Source organism: Hippocampus guttulatus, chromosome 5 (assembly GCF_054856545.1).
Source record: "Hippocampus guttulatus isolate MCC_2025c chromosome 5, RoL_Hgut_1.0, whole genome shotgun sequence".
NCBI lineage: Eukaryota > Metazoa > Chordata > Actinopteri > Syngnathiformes > Syngnathidae > Hippocampus > Hippocampus guttulatus.
Window position 1 is genome coordinate 14,155,001 of NC_141265.1, and position 16,113 is coordinate 14,171,113.

Genomic DNA, 16,113 nt, shown 5'->3' on the forward strand with positions numbered 1-16,113 from the left:
GCTCGGGCAAGGCCACCTCTGTGCGGAAATGAAGGAAATCCTCTTTCCGTTTCTAAACCACTTTGACACCTAATGTACCCCCCATTGCTGCAACCTCTGCCCCGGTCTCTTTGTACTCTTCTTCTTTATGGTGTAGGAAAGGTGTAACTGTTTGTCTGAGAAGTTGTTTCCGCTTTATGTCTTCTGTATGCCCTGCTGATGGCTCCCACATTATGGGACACACGATGATGTTTGTGTTACTCTCAGCTTTCTATTACAGAGGTGTGACTTTGAATTGATGATGTGATTTTTAATGTTCTTCATAATAAAAGATGCTTTTCAAGTGTCCATTAATAAAGAAACACACTGTGCGAACTTAATTTGATGTAAATCCATCCATCCATCCATTTTCTGATCCGCTTTATCCTCACAAGGGTCGCGGGAGGTGCCGGAGCCTATCCCAGCTGTCTTCGGGAAGTACACAGGGGACACCCTGAACCGGTTGCCAGCCAATCGCAGGGCACACAGAGACGAAAAACCATCCGCGCTCACACTCACACCTAGGGACAATTTGGAGTGTTCAATCAGCCTGCCATGCATGTTTTTTGGATTGTGGGAGGAAACCGCAGTACCCGGAGAAAACCCACGCAGGCACGGGGAGAACATGGTTCTGTACGTACTTGAGTTGTTCAGCTATGTAACCTAAGTAAGTGGTTGGTACCCTACCTTGTCTGTATGAAAATGCCACAAGGCACTGGGGGCACACCAATGAATCAATCAATGAACGAAATAATCAGGGTATGGATATTGTTGAGACATTGTGAAGAATTCTGTTTCTTATCGGAACAGATTGAGGATGGCCCATTCCTGTTTGCAACATGACTGTGTGCACAAATCAAGGTCCTTGGAGGCGTGCTTGGATAAATTTAGTGCCAAAAAACTTGACCTCCACCCCACTAAAACACCTTTGGAATGTAATCTGAAATGTTTTTCCAGGTGCAATGCACGAAAAAAAAATCCCACAGTAACACTCAAAAACCAAGTCTTCCTAGAGGACTGAACGGTTCATTACTTGATTCCATTTTTACTTCCTTTAGCCAGGTGTCCCAACACTTTTGTCCATGTATGTATCGGAACGAGGCGGCAGAGCCTCGTTAATTTCCAGGCCTGACACACACACACACACACACACACACACATAGTGTTTGAGCTTTAATGAGCATTGGTATAGATTTCCTGTAGCTCAAACAGTGAGCTTAATTGACCTGAACAGCTCTGAGTGACTTGGCACCTCTCGTCTCGCCACCTCACCCCGCTCCCCCAACCCGCATGCCTCACCCCCACTGAAGCTCTTCCTCTGGGACAAAGAGGCTTTTGTCTCGCGGCCCTGTGCCACGGCACTCCAAAGCTTTGTTGACTGTTTCTGTCTTGCAGAGCAAATTCGCTCTGGCCTCCTTTTGTCTATTGTCAGTGTTCTTTTTTTTTTTTAAAGTTTGAACAAAGTTTACACAAAGCTCCATCTTTTGAGGTCATTTTGCGCCCGCAGGGAAAGAGGGGGCAGCAAGCAAATGGATTTATTGTTTGTTGAATTTTTCAACTGTCTGACCTCTCGCTCAATCACTATCTCATTTGTTCTCTTCCAGGGATCACATATACACAGTGGACACGGACGCCGCCACGAACGACGAGATCTTTTTCAGTAAGGTGAGTAAGCGAGACGTGCGTCCGGCTTAGAAGACGCCTTGTTCCGCCGCCGACAACGATGTAACCCTAATCACCTGTCGCGTGGGTGTGTATGCGTTACGTCTTACTCGCCGCGTGCATCACGCTGACCCCCGTTAAGTAGATTATCTAATCAATCAGCCCGTAAGCGCCTGCGTCATCCACGCTTCGAGAGACAATGTCGGAAGTAAAGGCGACGATGAGATAAAAATCCCACATTTAAATCTTCATATGCAACGAGGTCCGAATACAGTGATAGTCACGCAAACCATTCGCCATTACACTGACAGTGAACCTTGCTCAGGTAAAAAAAACGAAAATTGCGCTACATAGAAACTCATTAAAAAATTGTTTCACACCCCTATACACTGTAAAAAAATGTTGGGTGAGCTAGAGATTTGAAGAAGAGTTGGCCCATTGAATTAGATTTTTAAAGTTTTGCATGTTGTGAACAAAAGAAAAAGCTTGTCAGTTGAAATTAGAGATTTATTTCCCAATACATTAGACATGTTTGACAGTAATTGCAGAAAATGTGCAGAGACAAAAGATCAGTACTGAATTATGGATTTTGCTTTTCAGCATTTCAGTTTTGTTGACTTTTTTGGTCATACCTTTGGGCACCCACACTATAAAAGAACTTGAACGCCTTCATGCACATCAGTGGTGATGCGGCCCAATCGCAACGCGCGGTTAGCTAGCTAGCTATGCCTACACCCCCAAAACTGCATCTTCCTTTTGGATAGTCCACCGTTGTAGCCACTGTCGGGTGCCTCGTTGTTGTCCATGGGTGAACACGCATCGCACAGAGATGTCGAATAGTGAGGAAAGAATGTCAGACTCAGAGCGTGGATCGGGGCTTCAGGCTAGCATGGCTGCTTTCGAGCGCCTTGATGTCAGACCTGAAAAAAAAAAAAATCGGATGGGAGCCGTTAAGAAGTATTCCAGGATTAAAGCTGATTTTTTTTCCCCCAATCATTCAAATTTTTTAAACAACACTTTTCTCTGTGTTGTGTCGAATTTCAAATAATTTTCACTTTGCTCAGAATAAAAATGAAAACACTTTCTACCTTGGCGAGTACAAAACTGAAAATTCTGGACGTTTTGTAGTATCTGTGTAGATATGTGCATTTAAGGGGCGGGGCCTGGTGGGGTGATGTGTGATATCTGTGTGTGAGTAGCCACAGGCGGTGGCTGACAGCAATATCATAACATGACTTAGAATTGATGATAAAGTGTTTCGCACTGATTGTTTAGTTTCAACTATAAAAGAATTTTCCGGGATGAGAATAAATTGCTGGCAGTTTTTGACAATCCCCTTACAGATCGCCAGACTTTACTGCAATTCAAATAAGGGTGTATAACCCCCACCATGTCAAAGCTCAGCCAACGGGCCCTAATGAGAGCAGCGAGCACATGAAAGGCTCTTGTTGATTGATGACCGAGACTCTTTAATCAGCTCCAAACATGCCCCACAATGGCGGCGGGCAGGGACTGATCACGGACGGCACTCAGGGGCCACTGTGTGCATGTGTGTGTGTGACAGTACTGCAAGGCCATTGATTGATAAGTGCGTGTGACAATGAAAGCGGATGTATGCAGCCGTGTGTTTATAGCTGACTGACATGTTGTGTTGGCTACCCACGGATCTGCAAGCAGACCATTGTGTGCGTGCGTTCTGCATTAACTAACCAATTAGCCCAAGAGCTCTAATCACCACACTGTGGGGCTCTGCGGCTCTCAAACCGATCCAGAGTCAGCGTCGTTTGCCCCCCCCCCCCATTAATACCTGACAATTACAAGTTCAATTTGTGACCTGGTCCCCCTGATCAGCGTTAAGTGGGAAATTTCACATTTGAGCAGCAGCCTCGGCGGGACAGTGACTGAGCAAGAATTTCGCATTGTTGATCACAGTACACGCTGAACGGATATTACAGATGCTAAACCTGCACATTCAAAAGAGGGGTTTTCGTTTAGAACTTTCCATTCAATTTTAATAGCTCTCCGCATTGCCACTGCATCAAAACACCACATCGCAATAGGTGTTCCAAATGGTTTGACAGCCTCATGTAGCTTTGTAAAGTAAACAAAGGGGTGCAGCTTCCATTGGCCGGGAAACAAGCCGGCTGTGTTCATTCCCACAACAGCGCAAACTCCCGTACTACTTGTGCCGAGATAGATATCGACGTTATCACCAATTATATTGGATTAATTGTGCCAACATTTTTGTTGGATAGAAGAACAACAGTAGTAGCTAGATTTTCCCTCTTCATTATGAAAGAAAGAGTAAAAACGTTAACCTAATTTTTACACCTTTCATTACAATTTGAAATCATTTGATTGAGATTTGTTATTGGCCTACAAAATGATGGCAATTTTTTGGGGGGGGCATTCTGTGTATTAATTAAATGTAATTATGGAAAATAAATAATCCAATTAGTCGGGGACATATTATTTCAACATTGGTTGCAGTCCAAAAAAAATATTTCTCTGATGTTCTTTAGAAATCATGGTGAATATCATTTTTAATCAACATTGTCATAATTTTACCATTACCAATGTCAATGAAAAGTCAACAACAATTTTGATACAACTCTTGTGTTGGATCCCATAAGAGTGTGCAGGGGTACCTAATGAGGTGTCCAATGAGTGTCGCCTAGCCAGTATGCTTTTGTGTTATTTTATCTGACTTCATGTTTTGTTTTCTCTTCCTAATGGTCTTGACTTTAACTTGATTGGATCTTTCCCTGCAGAAAATGACATGGAAGTCCAGGCAGGTTGACGTAGACACATGCCGAATGAAAGGGAAGCACAAGGTAGACACACACACACACACACACACACACACACACACACACACACACACACACACACACTCATATGCACACAAACGTACAGACGATGCACTGCAATAACACACTCCTTGCAGTTCGTAAAACCTTCATCTGTCACAATTTATAGAGCACATTAGTGCTAATCTTTCCATCAAATGGCAGCCTAATTGTATTTTCCCAGGATTTACTGTACAATCATCTCCTCTCTGGCTTTCATTATTGTTGAGGTAAACCTGGCGCTGCCATCCAAAATCATCCGTAAACATGACATTGACGTCGCATAAGGAAACGCCGCATGTCACGATTACACGCCTGCAATTTTCCGCGCGTATAAATGCCGCGCTTCAAACAGAGGCTGGCCTTTCATTTTTTAAACCTCACAACCTGTCATTGGAGCCCCCAAGTGTGCCTTTTGGTCTAAACGTGTCAATTATAAAGAAAAATGACAAATGTCTCATTTTCCTCTCTTTCTCTCCCTTGTGTGGCGCAGGACGAGTGTCACAATTTCATCAAAGTCCTCCTGCGGCAAAACGACGACGCCCTGTTTGTTTGCGGGACAAACGCATTCAACCCCTCGTGTCAAACGTACAAAGTAAGGACGCCCCTTTTCTTAATACGTCTCTCTCTTTCTTCACCTGCCACTCGCATCTGCGATGAGGTTGTTTTGCACATGCCAACAAAAGCGAATGTGGGAGCGGAGGGGCGGACGTACATGGATGAATTGCACAACTCCGTTATCTGCGGGTGGACTTTGACACGCTCGATTTAGAGGCGGACGAGCCGGCCCACCTTCGCGCAGGCACATGAAGAAGTCCTGAAATAACACCAAGCCTTGCTTTTGAAGAGAAGCCTGCTTGTATGTGGCGGGAAATGTCTTTAAAAAAATCCATGAATGACCTCTGGGTAAAAGAAAACTGGATTTAAACTTATAGCAGGGCTAGATGTGAGCGGTGTTTTGGTTTTTGTCGAACATCGGGGAGGCTTCAAAAAATACTCGACATCAGGGATTTCCACACAGTGGGTGTTCGGATAAAAAGTGATATAGTGCTCTGCTATGAATGTCTTTCGTCCACAAAGTAAAAATGTGACTTAGAAGCATTTCCGAGGAATTGGTGTCTGAGTGCTTAGCACGTCTGCCTCACAGTTGGAAGGATCTGAGTTTGAATCTCAGATGCTCGTTTGTTTGGATGTGTCCTGTGATTTTTCTGGCGACCAGTCCATTGTGTACTGCATCACTGGCCCAAAGTCATCTAGGACAGGTTGCAGCTCAACTGCAATGCTATTAATGATCACATGTGTCAAACTCAAGGCCCGGGGGCCAGATCTGGCCTGCCACATCATTATATGTGGCCCGCCAAAGTAGATCATGTGTGTCAACTTCCATGATAATTTCTAAAATATGTACCGAAATGTCAAATTGTCAGGTGTAGTAAATAATATGGAGATTTTGCGATAATTTTCAGACCCTGTTTACACTCACTTGAACAATAAGTGAACAAACAACAAACATCTCATTGATTGATTTCAAAACTAGTAATCCATCAATTTGTTGTGTACAAGTAATAAGACGATGTGATGATTCAACATCAATTCCGCCCTCTGAGGGAAGGCGTAACTCAAAAGTGGCCCACGACAAAAATGAATTTGACACCCCTGACATAGACGATCACATGTATGGTTACAATGAAAGGCGTTCGATTCTATTCTATTCTGTTAAATTTTCTGCGATCGAAATGAAAAGTAAGGTATGAATAAGCATTCTATCCAAATGAAAACATCATCAGCGACAACCAGTCGTCCTTTTCTTCTTCGCTGATGTAAAATTAAGTTAGGCACATGGAGCTTGTGATCGCAAATGTTTTCTCTTTGTGATCATGTTAGGATGATTAAACATGATGCTTTTAATTAAGCTGGCGCAGCAATGCGGAGCAACAGAATTGCTCAGGGGGCAAGACCACTACACCTCGAAATAAAATATATCCGTTTGATTGGTCAAATGGGGTCAAACGTCACGAATAGTTCCATTGGATTGGTGAAAAAAAAATGTCGCATTAAAACCACTCTGGCAAGATTTTATCCTAAACGTTACTGAAGTAGAGTATATTTCAGAGAGCGACTCACCTCTTGTTGGTTTTGCTTTGTTCGGATGAAATGGTTGCGGCACACACTGATTTTATCTTACTCAACTTAGGGGAAAGAAGAAAACTCAGACACACACACACACACACACACACACACACACACACACACACACACACACACACACACACACACACACACACACACACACACACACACACACACACACACACACACACTGCTTTGCTTCACCAGATGTTTTTACCAGAAAAAAATAAGACTTCTCTGCTCCATTGGCTTCATGGCTCAGCATGTTAAGTACACCGAATGGATGCAGCGATATTGGGAGTCCTGCTGCAGCGATGTGGAATTTATGTCTCTGCATTTATCAGGCGTGGTTAGCTTTTATAGGCCCCACGGTTGTGGTTTCAAGGTTTAGCTATTACCGCTGCAAGCCCTGGTAAAGTTCCGAGGGAGAGGTAGCTTGCTCGCTGCAAATACAAAGGATGCTTGCTTTTACAAATGTCAAAATGAAGCACCTCTTGTATACAAGAAACAAGGTATGTCTTGTAAGGAGATTTCTTCTGCAGGGGAAACACTATAAAATGTGATTGATGTCAAGGAAGAAGAACGTCTTTCCTGTGTTGAAAATTTGCAAGGGCAAATTCCTTGATTAGTGAGTCAGTCTCCCTACAGTGAGACTAATAAATAATTAAATGGTAAGCGTATGTGCTTGCAATTCTCCAAGAAAAAAAACCGCATCACTCAACTTGTGCTACAGCAATTGCAGGAAAGTATGCTCTTAAGCAATCTGTCTGTCTACCAAGTCATCGCTCAATCGATCCATCTATCAGTCAGTGCCTCCATCTACCCTCCGTCATTCCGCCAATCTAAAATGGCCACATGCTACAAGAAATGCTAACAGGCTGTCAGTCCTTTGAATGCATACCGGGGTCTTCAATTCCACTCGGGTCAAGCAGCGTGTTGGTTTTTTTCCACGTGTGTGTTTGTATGAATGTGTATGCGAGTGCGTGTATGTGGCACCTTGGCCACAGTTTTCCTCTCTGTCTCCCCTGTGTGACACCAGTGAAAAGAGCTTCTGTTTCCAGGGGTCGGCCTCATCCCACGTTCATCAACGAGGAGAGGGCAAGGGGGAGGTGGTCGGTTGGGGCGGGGGGCTGTCGAGGTCAGACGGAGCAGACGTGGAGGGAGCCCACTGGGGGCAGGCGGTGGCTTCCACCCAAAGCAATAACTGGCACCGCTCTTCCAATTTTGCCTCTTCATTAGCTACTGTTAGTTATCCCTCCTCCCTTGTTCCATGTTAATGTCAGTACACACGCAATCAAAACCCAAGCAGCCCTCGGACCCCCCTTCCCTTGTTCCTTCTCTCCTGCCGGTCTTAATTCCTCTCTGTCGACGTCCTCTCGACTGTTGCTTTCTCCGCCTGTCATTCGCTGACTGCGCCGTTATAATAAACAGTCCGTCCAGCTGGTTGCCACGTATGAACGGACAACTGTGGTTGCCGGGCAAAGTGTTGGCGATCAGCGTGGTGTCCGCAGGCTGTTAAGTCGCCAGGTGATCCACAGCTTGGTCTCAGAGTCCAGTTCTCACATTTTACAAACATTCCTCTCAATAGAGGACTCCGCCAAGGCCACACTAGGGAAGTATATCTGTGCCGGTCCAAATTCAAACACAAAGATACCGTGAAAGGTCAAAATCCGGGTAAGCAAGACAAGCCAGAGAGAAGCAATCAAACCTTTGTCAGTTCATCCAACATCCACCCCGTCGAGTTGCGCTCAGCTAATCTTGTGACGCTGACATAAGAAGGATTGATAGTCTTTTAAAAAGATTCTGAATCAGAAACTTAAATTCAAACTTAGATGGACAAGATATAATTCCATAACGAACAATCTGCCCATATACCTTGTTTGATGGAAAAATCTGGTCGTTTCCTTGTCAATTTGGTACCGAAGCCTTCCCTGACAAACATCGTAGAGAAAGGACAGGGAGAGATGGCAACAACACAATAAGAGAACATTTCGGTTTGACTCCCGGGGTCATACAAGTCCACTCCAATCCAGTAGGTGGCAGTAATGAGCATTACAAAGTGGTTGCCAACTACGAAAACTGGGCCCCGATTAAAAGTGGACTGCAAAGGTGAAAAACTAAAATAAATTGCTGAATCCCGACGAATACTTAAATTAAATGGGTTCTACCTTGGTGACGTCTATATTTGGAGCTACTTCAATGTGGGGCAGTTCAATGTCACTGTCAACTACAACTGCAATTCTAAAGAAATTGTGAAATCAAAAACTAAAATGGTGTCTATCAAAACTGAATATTATCTGCATAAAAACAAAAAAAAATTAATACCGTACACATTTGTTGGCTCTTTTTAGATTGCTTTCTATCAGAAAATTCTCACATGCAACTACAGATGAAACCGTTTAACCTCGCATTGATTATGATGTGCGTTTTTTTTTATTTTTTATGAACAGCTGCAAAGACTTTTTATGAACAGCTGCAAAGACATGCTGGAAGGTTCCTCTTGGAAGGTAAAAGTGTCAGAAACAAGGCATGTCAGGCAAACAGGTTGCGGAGAAATGGGCCATGACGATTAATGTCCCGCTGAGGTGCTGCGTCCTTGGTTGGTTCTTGCCCATGTGTGAACTCGCGCATGAATAATTATGCAGGTTGTCTCATTTGCGCAATGTTGTATTGGCCTATTAATTCATGTGTCGGCTGATATTTCATGACCTCTCTCACTCATTGTTGTTGTTTCAGCACATGAATACTTTTGGATGTTGGAACAAAGTTTGTTGGTAATAGCACAGGACCTTCCCATAATTATTCATTCAAATAAACACGTCCGAACATTTCCGGTGGACTTGTAATGATCAACAAGTCAACTCAGTTTTGAAAAATTTTGGAGCACATGCCTCACTTTTAGTACTTGACTTGACGTTTAAAAGCGACAAACTATGCAAGAGTGACAGTTTGACTCTGCAGCAAAATCATTATAGTGACTGATAAATAATGAAAAAACCGAAACGCACTACATCGTATGAACTTTATTTTAAGTAACATCCATCCATCCATCCATTTTCTAATCGACTTACCCTCACATGGGTCGCGAGTGTGCTGGAGCCCATCCCAGCTGTCTTCGGGCAGTTGGCGGGGCACACCCTGAACTGGTTGTCAGCCAATCGCAAGGCACACACAGATGAACAACCATCCATGCTCACAATTACACCTAGGGACAATTTTGAGTGTTCCATTAACCTGCCATGCATGTTTTTTGGAATTTGGGAGGAAACCGGAATAGCCGGAGAAAACCCACGCAGGCATGGGGGGAACATGCAAACTCCACAGAGAAGGCCGGAGCCGGAATCGAACACTGGACCTCCGCAATGTGAGGCCGGCGTGCTAACCAGTCGACCATCGTGCCGCCCTTAAGTAACAAAGTTCATAAATAACCATCCAGTAATAATCCCGTTATAACTATGATACTCCAACTTGTTCTGAGTTTGACTCAGATTCATGGCCGCACTGCTGTACATGTATTTTTCTCCCAGGATTCACGCTCGGTCATCTTCGTATGTCAAGCCATACTCACATTGACACAACCCGTCGTTGAGGGTGAGCAGTGGCTCATTTGCACGAGCGAGGACAATAACAAAACCACCTGATTTTAATTTGGGCTGCTTAGGGAGGACTAATGATATATAATTCTGTCTTTTGACTGTTTTGACTTATGCAAGAAGGACATTTTAAAAAGCCACCTTGAAACTGTTTTAAATTGTTGGGAAAATGCCATAATATGTCTCCTTCAAATTGCGTCCATGTTTTGGATCTGCACTACATTGCGTCGGACTTCATTTGTTTACAGGTTAGCGGAGTTGACGGCATAACAAGACTCAAGCTGTTCCACCCTCCGAATGCTTTATGTTTACAACTGTTTTAGCTCAGCGTGGCAGTTTTTGTGGAGCTTTGTTGCCTGGCTAACATTAGCGGGATATTGCTCCGGACAGTTCTGGTGTTTCTCCACACATGCCTGCCAGCTTGTCAGAACCTGCGCGTATATCAGCGGTTGGGTTTGAGACGGGTTTCCACATGATCAAACGGCAGGAATAGATCAGTGACAGCCGGCCGAGACCCTTGGACAGAGGTCAACGCTGCCGTGACATCAACAGAGGGGATAAATGCCCGCTGGGGTGTGTGTGTTTTTATGTGGGATGTATGCGAGGGTGAGGCAACGTTCCAAACTGTCTGGCCTGTATAATAAAAGACATGCACAGTGGTGCTTTGACATACCAAGTGACCGGACTTCTGTCTCTCTGTCAGTCTGTCTGTCTCTATATCTAATTTGTCTGGATGGGGGCAGTAACTCAACTCACTTCACAACAAGTAGAAGTTTGGCAGAATTCTTCAATCCATCAAAAAAGCTGCTCATTTGCACTCTCATTTGAGTTTTACTGTCAAACTAAACCTAAAACAAAGGGAAGTGCATCTTGTGTATGTAAAATAACCAAATAACCGTGCTTTAGATACGTCTTTTTAGCTTAGTGTTGAAAAAAACCCAACATGAATATTATTGGCGTAGCGGTTTTATAACCCTTTCAGCAACAGATGTTTGAACAAAAAAGATGATGCAACACAGATAATTTGTTATCCTTCCCCAAGAACGACCAATATTTTTGCTTTCTGAGGAGTTTTGACATATACTCTATTCATGTGTTTATTATATTTCCCTCGGGGGCAGGCTGGAATACATTTAAGGCATTTCCATTCATTTCAATTGGGAGTGTTCTGAGTTACAAGCATGGCTATGGGAAGAATCAAGCTTGTATCTCAAGGCACCACTGTACTCTATCAGCTCGCTGTAAGATCAGAAAAAAACAGGAGGAAGGAAAGACTCTGAAATATGTTTCTACTGCTAGTCCTGTTGTATTTATTTTTTTGTGCCAACAATTTCCCTGGCAAACGGTGCGTGTGTTACCATGTGTGAGTGCGTGTGACCTTTTATAGCTGGCAGATGATAGCTGTTTTTTTTCCCACCCAGACAGAAATAGAAAACAAAATGACCCGTTTAGAGACCAGAAAGGGCGGCGTTAAGAACTTCGCAGCTTCTCTCTTTGTTAAGCGAAGGAGGAAGCAAAAAGGAGAGGCTAGCAGCATTTCATTCGTTTCCCTGACCTCGTGTGTATTTCTGCTTTCAGCCATACGCATGCTGGGGAACACAAGTTGACCCTTAGAGGAATGGCATTGACCTTTCGTCCACTTGTGGTCCTCTGCCAATCACACACAACATTCTAGTCGGCTGGAAATGTGCCACTAGGTCCTGAAATCACGATTTAACAGAGTCTAGCGAGAGTCTTTGAGGAAATAGCGGCATTAGTGCAGGGGTTTAAGCTTTGGTCGTGCAAAGCATTCACTTAGAAGTGTCTTCTGATCAAATATTCAGGAAGTAGCGAGCTTCAAAACATTGTCAAATTTCCTTTGTGTGCACCTGCGACTCCCCCTTCACATCACGGCGTAGCAATAAATGGATCAAAGCTGTGTTTAAGCTCGTTTTATGCGCTAAGATAATGCATGAGGTAAGGGGAAAAGTAAATATGTTTAATGCTGTGGAAAATGGGCTTTCCGCATGCGCTGCTGTGACAGCCACAGACGGTCACATGGACTCACTCGTGGGGAGATACCACAAATATTTTATTCCAGACTACTGACCTAAAATTCTACTTGGCCACATGTTCTTCACTTGTGGACGCACATTCAAGCCACATTTCTCCCCCAAGGAGGTTGTGTGGATCTCACAATTTAGATTTTGTTTGTCTGTGTTCCTTCGTCACAAAAACAGCTTAATCGATTTCCAACACCCTTTGTGGAGCAGTTGGACACGGGTCAAGGAGAAATTCATGTTGCACGATGTCCCAAAAAGTGTACACGGATGGATTTTTTTCTTCACCCCCATTCCTGTTGTTAAAAGCAGCCTGGTTCGGATCCCTCAGAAGTCGTACAAAACACAGTTGAAGTACAAAGGCTGCCTTTAATGTTTGTGTTTCACTTGCTTCTATTCCAACAACCACGCTTAATAAAGTCTGTTTAGGCTTATGCTAACAAATTATACAAATGCCATAGACATATTCATTTGAAGTCAAATGGTGGCACAACACATATAGACTGATTATTTTACAAAAATCACCGGCATATCTTCTTTATCCTCTGCGAAGAACTACCACTATTACACAATCTTACTGAGAAGCTGTGATGCCTCCATGTATAGCCGTATGCCTGCCTTCTACTGCCCCAGGTAGCCATGGTGCAAATGCCAGAAGGAGAAGCATCATGTGCATTGAATGACAGCAAAAAAATGTGATGGAGAATGTCAAATTCTTTACTTTTTATTTGGGTTATTTTACAGTAAGCATACAAGATTTCTCTCCTCTTGATACTTCTTTAAGACGATGTTTCACAACTCCTTTGTCTCAATTAATCCATTTGTGACCGTAGATGGACACCCTGGAAGCTCTCGGAGAGGAGATCAGCGGGATGGCTCGTTGCCCTTATGACGCCAAGCATGCCAATGTTGCCCTCTTTGCTGGTGAGCTTCAAAGCATACTAATCTTAAACAGTGAAACCTCCAAAGTCAAACACAATCCATTTTGTGACACAGGTTGAAGTTCCAAGTTGTTCTAATTTCAAAAGTAACTCTTGGCTCAGGCCTTCCTATTTGTATGTACTCCCTCATTCCCAAAATATGCACGCAATGTTCATTGACCACTCTAAATTGTCCACTTGTGTGACTGTGAGCGTGATGATTATTTGTCTTCATTTGGCCTGTGATTGAGTTGGTTCTAATAGGCTCCATTTCTTCCGGGATCCAAATGAGACCAAACCAGTAGAAAAGGGAAGGATGTATAAACTTGGTTGGCTGAAAAAAAAAAGTCACAAATGGATGCATACGCTGATGACTCGACTTTCTTCTGATGAAAATCTTCCCGTGCAACCTCGCCATGGGCCGCAAAAGACATTGGGGTCCCCATTTCATGTCCGCTGCCATCTGATTAATGGCGCTATTGATGAGCTGTCCCTGCGAGCTTCCAGCGGAGGAGGCGCAGCTTGACCGGCTAATGCGTGACAGCAAGCTGGAACCACTGAGTAATGGAGAGGGCTCCTCTCCCAGCCACCCTTTCAATTATGTAGTTTGAGTTTCCACTGTGGTTCCATCTGAGGTGGACCGAGGTCACGTCGGTGCTGTTTTCTGTGTGTGACTGCATGTGTGTGCGTGCGCATTAAAGGCGCTGGTGAGGAAGTACACATGTCCAACAGGTTGACGAGAGTGTACGGACTGTTGACAGTTGGCAGGAATACAGTGTTTATATTCCTTGTGTATGTTCCCCCCCAATTTGACTTCACACTCTCCCTCACGGTCTTTTCTTTTTGCTCCCGTCCAGTTCAATTCTCAATCTCCTTTGCTCTCGTTTCCACATCCCTCTCCAGACGGCAAGCTGTACTCGGCTACGGTCACCGACTTTCTGGCCATCGATGCGGTCATCTATCGTAGCCTTGGAGACAGCCCGACTCTACGTACGGTTAAACATGACTCCAAGTGGCTAAAAGGTGAGGCCATGATACGATGATACTTCTCACATCTTTTTTTTCCGTCAGGCAATCTAGTTCACGTCACAGTTTCCAAATGGTTAGCACGTTGCTTCTGCTTCTCCTTTCTTTGTGAAAAGTACCAAAAAAAATATGAATCTGTTGTGTGAACTGCACCGATGCGTACACTTGATGGACAATGTCATCTTTGTTTAACAATGGTGTTTGCTTATTGTAGCTCTGCTTCAAAGTTCATTTTGGCTAAATATTTTGAATTTTTACAGTTAAAAGTCTTCATAATCTAGGCACCAAAACTGTTAAACACAATAATGCACATGCAGAGCAAAATTATCCATAAAAATACAGTTGCGACACAAATCCAATGCGCTGAGTGAATCCTTTGATGCTCACTAAATGAAATGAGATTGGTTGACGGGAATATGAAAAGTTTACGCACCCCCGTCAAATGCCAGGTTTTGGGGATATGAAAAAAAAATAAGACAAAGATAAGAAACATCTTTTCAGTTTCATTTTTCCACCATTAATATATTTTATATTGCACTTATATTGAACTGTGTACAGTTCTTTTCTGAAACATTTATTTTGTGCAATGAAACACTTTTTTCTCGTCCCCCCCAGCGCCCCAATTTTGCTGCTGTACACTGCAAATTTCCCCAGTGTGGGACAAATAAATGTTATCTTATCTTATCTTATCTTAATGTGACTTCAAAACTTTACAACTCCATACATTTTTTTTTAATTGAGAGAGAAAATTACAATAAACACTTGAGTTAATGTGTTTGTGTGCGCACCCATCGACATCCAACGTCACATACCATAAGTTACCCGCGGTTTGAAAGTTGACAGAAAATGCAGAAAGACCTGGCTTCTGTGATGTATTGCTGACCATACGCTTGGATCTGGCGCCTCTATACACCGGGTGTGTCGTCTCCTATGCTAATTTTGCTTGTTCATTTTTCCCGACCTGTTTGAGCAGGTTGCATGGAGAGCAGAAATTGACGCGCCGCAGGGCAGAGCAAGCGCACCAGTCGAGCCTGTCAAATCTCAATGGGGAACAGCCTTTACCTTTTATGCAAATGTTCGAGCGAATATGATGGATGAGGCACTCAGCGCTCCCATTTGGCTTTTTTCCCCCGCCGAATATCATGATATGACATGACATGGTTGTTGTTTGTTGTGAAATGACATGCCACATCTCTTGCTGCAACAATCTGAGTCTTTTTTCCCCCCCCATGTTTCTTTGTCTTCTCAGAGCCCTACTTTGTGCAGGCAGTCAATTACGGAGACTTCATCTATTTCTTCTTCAGGGAAATTGCCATGGAGTACAACACGATGGGAAAGGTAAGCAAGCGCCTCATTCCTCTGCTAATGTCGAGCGCCAATCAGAAGTGTTCTCGGCAGAAAGTATGTGTGGGAACTAACAGGATATGTCGTGTATACATTAGCTGGAAGGAGGCCAAACATTTTTCAATACACGACCAACACTGGACAGGATGAAGGACCTAAAATAGATGTGGAGATCCCACTTGCAAAGTCCAAATATACTCACTCGCCATCTGCATCCTTATGATACGGCTCCCATCTTCTCAGCGATTCCTGAGTAGAATTCCTCACCGAGTATTAAGACTGAGTTTTTGCACCAGAGGAGGATAGCGACAAAGACGCCTTCTGTTAAATCCGTTTCAATTCAAGCGTTGGTTTCCACGGGGCAAACGTTAATTGGAAAGCAGATAGAAGAAATTGGATAAAGGGTCTGCCCATATGCATTTTCAGAACAAATGGAATGCATAAGAGGGAGTGAGAAAAAGAAGTGATGAGATGAGCCAACGAGAATCTTTGGAATAATGAATTTCCCGCCAGGGGTGACTGACGGGAGTGT

At 43.7% G+C, this 16,113-nt stretch overlaps 1 protein-coding gene across 3 annotated transcripts in view; it reads left to right on the forward strand.

Annotated features, from left to right (window-relative positions):
• The window catches only part of sema6a (sema domain, transmembrane domain (TM), and cytoplasmic domain, (semaphorin) 6A), a 124,314-nt gene that overhangs the window by 64,607 nt on the left and 43,594 nt on the right, over positions 1–16,113 (forward strand). For all 3 annotated transcript variants that reach the window (XM_086110542.1, XM_086110543.1, XM_086110544.1), the window contains exons 4-9: positions 1,623–1,683; positions 4,452–4,514; positions 5,023–5,124; positions 13,125–13,215; positions 14,115–14,234; positions 15,487–15,575. In XM_086110542.1, the coding sequence (XP_085966668.1) occupies positions 1,623–1,683; positions 4,452–4,514; positions 5,023–5,124; positions 13,125–13,215; positions 14,115–14,234; positions 15,487–15,575 (526 nt within the window). The remainder of the gene's footprint in view (positions 1–1,622; positions 1,684–4,451; positions 4,515–5,022; positions 5,125–13,124; positions 13,216–14,114; positions 14,235–15,486; positions 15,576–16,113) is intronic.